At 39.1% G+C, this 11,627-nt stretch overlaps 1 protein-coding gene across 1 annotated transcript; it reads left to right on the top strand.

Annotated features, from left to right (window-relative positions):
- The first annotated feature begins 542 nt into the window (after positions 1–542).
- Positions 543–1,469, top strand: LOC119514681 (olfactory receptor 1A1-like). The gene has a single exon (XM_037810467.1). The coding sequence runs from the start codon at positions 543–545 to the stop codon at positions 1,467–1,469; it is 927 nt and encodes a 308-aa protein (XP_037666395.1).
- Positions 1,470–11,627: the final 10,158 nt, after the last annotated feature.

The raw sequence follows: 11,627 nt of genomic DNA on the forward strand, positions 1-11,627 counted from the left end.
GGTCCCTCCCTAACACATCCTTTGCACAGGATTGTTTGGTCAAAGAATCCCAATATTATCCTTTCCCTGCCATGTATAGTACGATTACTGTGTGATTCAGGCCACTCCACTAAGTTTTAAGGTACTTGGGAGTTGAGCTGTCTTTATAGTTGAAAAAAGTGAGAATAAACTGTATTTATCATATATTTATGATTTTTCAAGAGCCTAACAAAGTGTCTAGGACATGGGACATGGAAAGTTAATTATTTCTAAAATGATTAAAACCTAGGTGTTTGTGTGGTGGTGATGGGGTAGCATATAATGAGTGCCTCTGATGTACAGATTGATTATTTCCTGCACATAATATCCAGGGGTGACTGAGAGTTAGTCCCATTTATGAAGAGGGATTTTTTTTTCCCATGTATTGTCTCTGTTTCGATTTAGTAAATGCAGCCAAAGAGAAAGCTGATTATTGGAGTCAAAAGTGATGGATAATGGACTCATTGTACACAGTAAATTCACTAATAATTCTGCATTTCACTCCCTTTCATATTAAAGAAACCATGAAGAAGGAAAACCAGTCCTCTACCCTGTGTTTCATCCTCCTGGGAGTTAGCAGCCAGCAAGCACAGGAAGATTTCTTCTTCATCCTCTTCCTCTTCATCTACCCCATCACACTGATGGGAAACATGCTCATCATCTTGGCCATTCGCTCTGATGTTCGCCTCCACAGTCCCATGTACTTTTTCCTTGCCAACCTCTCACTCGTTGACATCTTTTTCTCATCTGTAACCATCCCTAAGATGCTCACAAACCATCTCTTGGGCAGCAGGGCCATCTCCTTCAGGGGATGCATTACGCAAATGTATTTCATGCTTTCCTTGGCTAACACTGACAGCTACATTTTAGCTGTAATGGCATATGATCGAGCCGTGGCCATCAGCTGCCCTCTTCATTACACAACAATTATGAACCCAAGGTCTTGTTTCCTGCTTGTCGTTGGGTCTTGGATGATTGGAATCGCCAATTCCCTCCCCCACACTCTACTCACAGCTGGTCTGCCCTTCTGTGGCAACAGTGAAGTGGCCAACTTTTACTGTGATATTAGCAATTTGCTCAAGTTGTCTTGTTCTGACATCCACTTTAATGTGAAGATGATGTACCTAGGGGCTGGGGTCTTCTCCTTGCCATTAATATGCATCATCATCTCCTATGTTCGGGTCTTTGCCACTGTCTTACGGATTCCGTCTACCAAGGGTGTGCTCAAAGCCTTCTCCACCTGTGGCTCCCACCTCACGGTTGTTTCTCTGTATTATGGGACGGTGATGGGCATGTATTTCCGCCCTCTGACCAGTCACAGCCTGAAGGATGCAGTGATAACTGTGATGTATGTGGCAGTGACACCAATGTTAAATCCTTTCATCTATAGTCTGAGAAACCGGGACATGAAGGCTGCCTTGAGGAAACTCTTCAGCAAGAGAAGGTGCTGATAAGGAATGTGAGGTCATGCAAGCAAGAGACACTACAGTCCCCAATTAGAATGCACATGGGAATTCAGCCCCAATGTTAGCCCTTTCCAGGAAGCCAGCTTTGATCTTTCCAGCCAAAAAATTCCTCTATTTTAAAATCCTGTGACAGTTTGATGAGACTGCAGTCTTACAAAATGACCGCTCTATATCCATGTTGCTTTTTTGGCAGAGCAGCAGCACGAGAACCTTAGGTTCACATCCCAGCTGTGCCACTGACTAGCAGAGGAGAGTTTGATAAGTCTCAGTATTTTCTTCCACATCTACATATTATGAACAATAATACCTGCCCTGCCTCTATCACACCATTATTGGATCACATCATCTCGCACTTTGAAGGATGTAAATCACTATTCAAATGTAAATTTGTACCATTTCTTTAAGTTTCCTAGGCCACTTAAGTAAATACCATAAAATGGACCAGCTTAAAAAATGGGAATGTATTAGCTTATGGTTTTCAGGCCAGGAAAATGTCCAAATCAAGGCATCATCAAGGTGATAACTTTTTCCCCAAGACTTTGGTAATCTGGGACTGGCTGCTGACCAACTTTGGTCCTTAGCTTGTCACATGGCAAGGCACATGGTGGTGTCTCCTGGTCTTTCTCTTCTCTTCCAAGTTCCATTGATTTCAGCTTCTGGCTGTGACCTTCTCTCTCATTGTCTGAATTTGTTCCATTTATCAATGACCTCAGAAATAGGATTAGGACACATCCTGAATGAAGTGGGTCACACCTTAAATGAAATTGCCTCATGAAAAAGCCCTCCTGTGATGGGTTCATATCCACAGCAATGGATTAAATTTAAGAACATGTTTTTCTGGAGCACATACAGCCTCAAACCACCACTAGATTATTAGGTGTGATCACTGCTTCTATGTTTTCAAGACTGAGAACAGGAGCTGTCTTAATGCATCTCTGTTACTCTCACAGTGCTGGTCGCATAAAGTGCATCCATTCACTATTGGTGGAAACTGGGCTGAATGAATGAAAATATCAGACTTTGACATGAAATCTGACAGTGATTAGACATAATTACACAAGACATTATTTACCCATCCATTGAACTCTTTAAAGAAACTGACATTAGGAGATATTTTTTATCTTATTGCAGAGTTGATTAAACTAGACTATCTCCAAACATCATAAGACTCTCTTTAAAATCTCACTAGAATAACACACACCAATAGACTGCATTTTAAAGTAATAAAGAAATGGCACATTTTGCATTAATTAAAACATGAAATAAAGCTGAGTTGCCAGAAAATTTGCATACCAAATAATAAGTAAAATGATGTTATTGAAAATGATGTCTACATGTTTCTCCAGCATGGCCAAAGTTAGATGAGGCATTTATTCTCGGTGACCAGCCCTGGTTATTTAGATAATATTCCCTAAACACAGACATTAATTCAGCAGGACACTAAACAGCCCCTAAAGGAACACCATTCCCAATGATCTCATTCTATTCATTGAAAATTATAAATGTTTTTCAAAATATTTATAATATATCATTGATTGTTCATAAATCTCTCCTCTCCAAACAGAATAATGATTTAAAGAGTTGAATTGAGTTCATCTTAGAACAGTGTACAAGTTTTTCCATTATCTACTATTTTTAATTGCCAGTAAAAATTACCTAGAGATAGTATACACTGCCAACAGTTTGTCCAAGGATTTTGAAAGATGATTCTATTTACCTTTTAATGCTTTCTGAGACTCTAAAGCACCAAGGATGAGAACAATTTAATGGAAAAGGATTTGATTACAAATGCATCTGAATCTTGTGTGTATATGACCAAATGATGGAATGAATGGAGATATTTTATTTCAGTATGTCGAGGTTGGCCAAAGAAGATGTTACTTGAATTTATTTATTGTCTGTCTGTCCTCTTGAGGATGTGAAGTTTGGGGTCTGTTTTGTTCACCCAGCACTTACAACAGGGCTGGCATACAGTACTATCCAATAAATTTGTGCTAAACAAATAAATGAATCCTGCAATATTATGCTTAAATAATGAATAAACAAAGATTAATTTTGCTGTTGTGGGTGAATTCAAGAAGGCCAAAGGATACAAGGTATTTCCCATAGAGAAAAATAGGTGTCAAAGAGGGTAGTATAAAAGAAGAGCTGAAGAAATATAGCTTCTTGGAAAAACTCAATACACTTAACTTCTGAATCAGTCTCACATCATTCCTCTGTGTTCCTTAAAGTCAGACATGGGGGCTTGATGTCCCTACTATACTTCCTATAAGAGTGAGAAACTATGTGTATATTTGTAGCCCCAACTGCAAATAAAAATCATGGCACCTGTATCTTAAGTCAGTCATTGTTTGCCTTAGTTATCTTCCTTTGATTCTGCCTAATACACCATCATGAAGAAATTAAGGCTTTTTAGACTAAGTCTCGAAAAGACTATGTATCTTGTATGTTAGTAAGGGTCCAGTGAGAAAACAGAAATAACACCAGGGGTTTTTTGTTTGTTTGTTTGTTCGTTTTCAGTTTAACTGAAGTATTAGTATATAATTTTTTACATATAATTTTTATTAGAGATTATGTACGTTTAAAGAAAATAATGCAGAAAATACAAAGTTCTCATGTATCGCCACTATTATTAACACCTTTCATTAGTGTGGGACTTTAGTTACAATTGATGAAAGAACATTTTTATAATTGTACTATTAACTATACTTCTCAGTTTACATTAAAATTCCTGTCTGTGTTGTACAGTCCTACATTGTTGTTGTTGTTTTTAATTTCTTTTCTAGCAACATCTATATATAACTTTAAATGTCCCCTTTCAACCACATTCAAATATATAATTCAGTATTGTTGTTACATTCACAATGTTGTGCTACCATCACCCCAATAGAAATTCTGTACAGTTTAAAGACCAGGTATTTTGAACAAAGAAGATTTAATACAGGGATTCCTTTGTAGGTGCTGAGACACAGGGAGAGAAAACAGACTGATGCTGATGTCACCCAGAGATTATTAACTACAGGGAGAAGTCAGTTCCACTAAGACTGGGAACCTAGGGGGAAAGTGGTGACACCAGAATGAGCGGGGTGACCCTAACGGTTATTCCTGGGGGTTGGAGCCTTCAGTGGTCCTGCCTTTTTTGTTGTTGTTTTTATTTACATTTCTCTCATTATTAATAAGTTTGAAGAGCTATTCTTTTATTGTCCATACCAGTTTCTTCTTCTGTGACTTGCCTATTCAGGTCTTTGATCATTATTTCCTCCTGAGTTTTTGGACTTTTGCTTATTAGTGTGTAAGATTCTTATGCGTTCTGAATATAAATTCTTTAATGATTGTGTGCAGCAAATACCTCTCTCCAGTCCATAGCTTATATTTCCCCTTGTTTATGATGACTTTCATACAAATGTATTTGTTGAATTTTATAGTCATTTATTTACAATATAGTCAAAAGATTGTATTTTTACAGTATTTTCTCCTTTGTGCATTTGTGCTGGCTTAGGTTATCAATCCCTAACCTGATACCATAAACATATATCTCTCTAAAATTTCTAAAGTTTTGCTTTTCACAGTTAATCCTTTATGAATTAATTTCTGTATTTGTTTATATATGGGTCCACAATTGGTTTAACACAATTTGCTAATAGTCCATCCATCATTTCTCTGCCTGTTATAAAACCAACCCATGTCACATACTAACTTCTACTATATGTTTGGTCTGTGGTGGGCTCGCTAGCTGCTATGTGGGGTGTTTCTCAGTCCCTACACCAGCCTTCTCCACTGTTGAAATATCACAGGTAAAGCCCTAGTTCAACCTTCAATACCTGATCAGTTAACTCATAACTTACATTTTTGTTCTCAAATTGTTTTACCTCATCCTGGTTTTCTAAACTACCACATGAATTTTAAGATGTTTGGGAAGTTCCATGATTAACAGACACTTGGGCTATTTTGATTGGGATTGCATCACATTCATAGTTTAACTGGAGGTGAACTGATATTTTTACCCCACTGAGACTTCCTTTCCATTAATATTGCATATCTCCCATTTACTCAGGTACTCTTTGTGTATCCTGCGGCAGAGTTTTTGATACTGGCTTTGGACCTCTTTAATTAGAATTATTTTTATATTGTTTAAAATTTCCATTGTTATTTTGAATGAGAATCTTTCTTAAAATTATATTTTCTAACTAATTATTCTTAATATAGGAACAGTATTGATTTTTTACTGATTTACATCCCCAAATCTTGCTGAACGCCTTTAGTTTAACCACAGATTCTCTAAGATGTTCTTTGCAGACAACCATATTCTCTGTGAATTTTATCCATTTTGTTCTTGCTTTACAATTCTTACATGGCAAAAGTATGGGAGGCTGAGGTTTTTGTTTGCAGTAGAAAGAGAAAATAAAAAATGAAAAAAAATAAATGAAATCTGAAAAATAAGCTTATTCTTATTTGTCTCCCACTGAACAACCCCATGTAGGTGTTCTTGGTTGCAGATGGCACTCCAAGATAGGAAGAACCACAGACATAGGCACATTCCACTACCTGACTCCACCATCCCATTCAGCTTCCTTGCCATTTTCATCTACTTACCAGGAAAGAAAAAAGAAAATTTAGAGGAAGCCCGGAACTGGACTACAGCAATGGATTGGCTAGAGCTTGGTCACATGACTCCACAACACTGCAAAGGTGCCTGGGAAATACAGAGTAACTGAGTGTCCAGGGAAAAGACAGCATTTGGGTGAGCAGCTAATGGTCTCTGCTACAATTAGTATGGCCTCAGAGTACATGATGGATCATAAGGACATGTGTCCTAATGTGTCGAACCACTCTCTTGACACCAAAGTCTGTTTTGTTTCCTAGGCTGCTTAAGCAAATACCATACAATGGACTGCCTAAAACAATGGAAATTTATTTGTTCATGGTTTTCAGGCTGGGAAAATGTCCAAATCAAGGTATTATCAAGGCAATGCTTTTTTCTCAAAGACCAGCTGCTGGTGATCCTTGGCTCCTCTGTCACATGGCAAGGCACATGGCAGAGTCTGCTTGTCTCTCCCTTCCCTTCCAGGTTTTGTTGATTTCAGCTTCTTGCTTCTATGTATTTCTCTCTTTTTGTATGGATTTCATTCTCTTATAAAGGACTCCAGGATTGGAATAAGACCCCACCTGATTGAGGTGGTCCCCACCACAATCAATGTCCTACTTAAAATGGGTTCACACCCACAAGAATGGATTATCTTAAGAATAGGTTTTTGTGGGGTATATATAGCATCAACTCACCCCATTCCACCCTCTGGATCCCAAAAAGACATGTTCATTCCACAAGCAAAATACACTCATTCCATCACAACATCCCAAAGCCTCAGTCACTTCGGTAACAATACTAAGTACAAAGTATCATCAAAATTGATTATGGGTGTGGTCTGTCCTGGCCACAATCCCCCTCTGTCTATGGACCAGTGAAACCCAGAAAACAAGTTACTGCTTCCAATATACAAAGGAGGGACTGTTATAGGAGAAACATTCCTATTCCCATAGGGAGAAATTGGAAGAAAAACAGAGGTCACGGGGCCCAAACAATTCCAAAACCCTGAAGGGGATACTCCATTACATTTTGAGATTCCAACAATTAAATGACTAGTACAGGAGTTAGTGACACAACAATTAACATTTACTAAGTGATGTTCCGGACAAAGTGTACTATGTTTAAGAACTCTTCAGATATTATTTCATTTGATCTGCATAACAACTTTATGAAGATTTTATTATAATATTATTATTGTTGGCATTCCAGTTTTACAGGTGAGTAAGTACAGGTGAGTGAGTAAAAAGAACTGTCCAAATTATTAAGTGTCAGAGTGTGATTCAAACCCAACCACAGCCTTCAGTCCTCACGATGGTCCTCTACAGAAAGGTCATGATCTCTCCACCACAGGACATCCCAAATTACAGGACAATGACCATTATTCTGAGCTGTTATAAAAGTGACACATACAAGAAGTGGACAAGATAACATCTAGAACCTTTCTATACCTAAGAATATAAAAATTTAGGACACCACTACAAGGAGGCTAGATAAAAGGAAGTATAACTTTCATTCTAACCCCTTCAAGTCAGATCCTAGAGTAAAAGTGAAGTAAAATTCTTTCTCTTTGCCACGCTTTACACTAGGAAGGCTTCAGCGTGGGAAGGAAGAAAGGCCAGGAGCTCAATTGTACAGAAGTCCTTGGAGCTCCAAGGAGTTTGTGCTGAACAGCAGAGGAGCAGCGCCCACACTCATCAAAGATCCTAGAGAGGTCACCCAAGCTTGGACCCTAGGGACACACTCCCTGGAAAGCCTCCCACCAATCTTGCTAGGGGAAAACACTCAAAATGATTACACCTGACAGGCACTGCATTCCCTGAAGGCACAGCTAGAGGAGAGTGGAAATGAGTCCCAGCAATTGCTGTGACTTGGCCTGAATGCAGACCCGGGGGAGTTGCATTTGGGAGACTTTATAACCTGTTAGATATTTCCAATTAGCTCTATACTCTGACCACACTGCTTCCTTTAGGAGGAATCTAAACTCCCATCACCATGTTCAGCACTGCACCGGCACTGCAGCCTTGACCATACATCCACTCCTCTGCGTGGCTGGGAATCTCAGACCTCATCCTTCCTGACCATCCTAGTCCTGTCTCCTGGACATCAGGAAGAGAAGACCAGGTAGGGATCCACTCTCCAGGCCAACTCTGGACCCTTTATCCAGCATGCATGCCCACAAAGGTACTGCCAGCAGGTGCTAGACCAGCTGGATGTCAGTTCCCTATTTGCGGTAGAGGAGTGAAGGCCACAGACCTTACCTTTTTTGACTTCACTAGAGCTCAACAGAGATTCACCTAGTAGGGACAGAGGACACTGGAGGAAAAAGTTCATAACAGCAATATCAAGGGAAGGCCATCTTTTAACTGACACTATCGTCAGCAACTGCATGACATATTCATCCTCTCTGACTCTGACAAAATCCCTAAGAGGTAAGTAGAACTACTGTGTCACTTACCAGTTTTTAAAAAATAGTAAAATGAATTGCCTGAAGTCACCAAGAGGGGCAATGTCAAATCTGGTACTTGAACTTTCACCCAACTCCAGAATCCAAGTTCTCAAAGTTGGGAGTCATGGGGACAAACACAAAGGGGTGGCGATAGAACCCTCCCCTTCTTATGTTCCCCTCAGTCACAGCATCTGGATTTCACTCCTTCTTACATGTCCCAGAACAGACAATCATAATAATGAACCAAATATGGCTAAAAACAAGGCTTTAAACATTACCTGATAATTTTTCTCCTTTGGCTCTTGTTTATAAAAACAGGTTCAGGAAGGGTAGTTCTGGTTATGTTATCTCAGTCCTAAGCTCTAATGCCTGAAGTAATATTGTATGCATGTGTTAGCCCTCAGGGATGCACTTGTGTGTGTGTGTGTGTGTGTGTGTGTGTGTCCCCACTAGGAGCTACAAAGCCACCTTCCACTCCACATTCAGTGGTGCCTGTTGATGGCTCCTCAGAAAATAAGTTACTTCATTGTCAATGCACTGCTGTCTCAAACTATTAGGGAGGTCTCCAGTCACTCAGCGGTCAGGTCTCAGGCCTTATCTACTGCTCCCAAATACAAGGGGAAACACTTGGCATCTTCTGCTGTCATCTGCACCATCATACTCATGTAAGGGATAACAGAACACAAATGCTTCCCAGGAAGGAGAATTTTGGTGGATGAGCATCATCTGGGACTCTGGGTCCGTCCCGTGAACTCAAGGCTCTCACTCTGCCTCTTCGGCATGTGGCTGTGCCCCCTGCTCCTCTCCCTGGTGGCCTAAGTTTCGTTTATCTCTTTCTGCAGAGTCTCAGCAGGAATCATCCCTGCCCATGACGAACCCTAATGGAGGCCCTGTGGATCTCCACCCCATGTGCCTTTGCTCAGAAACCCCCTTCTTTGAGTCCTTTTCTGTTACTTTACTTCCCACACTGATTATATTAACATTTCTTTGATGGTGCTGCTTTTTCTTACATTCTTTAGCTGTATTTTTTTAATCAGCTTGTGATTGTCCATGCACCAGATTATAACTCCAAAATGTTGCTCTGTATCAGTAATTTAATTAATATATTCAAATATCTCAGCTAATATTAAACAAATTTTGGATATCACTACTACCAGGAATGGTTAGTGCAACTCAAATCCACTATTTAATTCTTAGTAACCAATGAAAAATGTATAAAGTCCTTGCTTTGATTCAAAACTTCAAAATATCAACCCAAAATTCTTTTCCATGCTGACTTCCATCTACCCCTTTCCCTAACTCCCTGATCCTGATAAAGAAACATAACACATTTTTGCCTAAATTATTCTCCTTTGTCTGAACTCTTGATCCTTGAGTTTGTCTTCATGGTAAGGAATTTGGACTTAAACTATTAGATGATGGGTAGACTGGGAGACATTTTAAGAGACAGACAAAATCATATATACATTTTATAATTTTGGTTTTGGTCCAATAAGCAGACACCTCTATAAAGAAGCATGCCTCAGAAAGAAAGGACAGAGATAAGAAATGGAGAGGGGGCTAGAAAAGATCACAAGATTAAGGAAGACTCATTTAATGACTAAAGAACTATGATGTGTGACCAATTAACAGGAAGGAAAAGGAGTTGTGGTAGATATTGGAGAGAAAGAAAATGCAGCCACTGTGAGAACTGAGAGAGCAAAATTGCTGAGGAAACAGAAGGGAATGGGAATGAGAGCATGTTGGATGGATATGTACTTTTCTTTTGATGGAAGTACATGTATGAAAATTACGTGCAGGGTAGAATGTTAAGGAAATACTCCCTCGTTGGTTTATTTTTTTCTCAAAGATGAAGGAGGCAGCACCCAGGATCCTGGGAGAGCTTTTGATATTGAGCTTTGTGGTGAGTTTCAGGAGAGCGGCAGAGGTTTTGGTGCACGGTGGTGGAAAATGGGGAGAGGAAGGATTGCAGAAGAAATTTCTGGGCCCAAATGGAATTGAGGATCATGAATTGTTTACTGGCCACCTTCTTGGAAGGTGGGTGACCATAGGGTACAGGTGAGCAGAGATAAAACTGCCAGAACTGGGCTGACTACCTGAGTTGCAAACAAGACGTTGAGAGGCTGGTGATCAACATTGGATCAAAGAGAGGGGACACTTGAAATAATGAGCTGGGAGGAGTGACCTGGACAACTAAATAAAGGTAGCAAAAGATTGTTAAGTTCTGTCCCTACTTCTATCCACTTACTACCTATATTTTGCTTCCTCTAATCTAAATCTTTCTTCCATTGCATCCTTTTCTCTTAGCCCTAATGGCCCCTGGATCCCTCTTCCTGGTGTAAGTAAATTCTCATTTATTCTAACCTGTTTTCAAGCCACCTTCTATCTCCTTTCCTTGGTGTAACATGATTGAGTCTCCCGGCTGCATGGCCACACTCCAGACTCAGTTATCACCCAAATCTGTGAACTCTTTATGTTCAATTAAATTTCTTTTTTTATGATACTGTTAAAACATCAGAGACACAAACAGAATAACATAACAAGAACTCATCATCTAGATTTAACATAAGACATTTTATCATATTTGCTCAAAAGACTTTTTAAAATAAATACTTAAGATATAGTTGAAACTTCCTTTGTTCCAATCCAAAATCTTACTTTTCTCCCGTCAACCAGGAGAAAATTTCTATCCTGAAGTTGATAGTACACTTCCACTCAATAATGATACTTTTGCTACATATTTGTATATTATTTTAAATATTAACATTTACATATATTATGTGATATGGTACTTATCTTCCAGCAACTTGCTTTATTTCCATCACATCATGTTTTTTTAATTTATCCATGTGAATTCATACATTTTCCCTGTACAGAATTCATTAGGTCAATGACACATTTGTCCAGTCCTTGTATGTTAGATACTTAAAGAATTCTGACAAATAAAATACTTGTAAAATACTTCTAATCACATGTACTAGACTTTCTCTAGGTCTAATCTAGAAGCGAAATGGCTGAATCAGAGGTGTATGGATTTTCAGCTTTACAAGAGATTGCCTAATTGTTTTCAAAGTGGTTATACTAACTTAGAGTCTCACAATGGGACATATAT

This window comes from Choloepus didactylus, chromosome 18, assembly GCF_015220235.1.
Source record: "Choloepus didactylus isolate mChoDid1 chromosome 18, mChoDid1.pri, whole genome shotgun sequence".
Lineage (NCBI taxonomy): Eukaryota > Metazoa > Chordata > Mammalia > Pilosa > Megalonychidae > Choloepus > Choloepus didactylus.

Excerpts from the sequence above, each read along its gene's own strand:
- LOC119514681 (XM_037810467.1), top strand. The coding sequence starts at position 543 with ATGAAGAAGGAAAACCAGTCCTCTACCCTGTGTTTCATCCTCCTGGGA.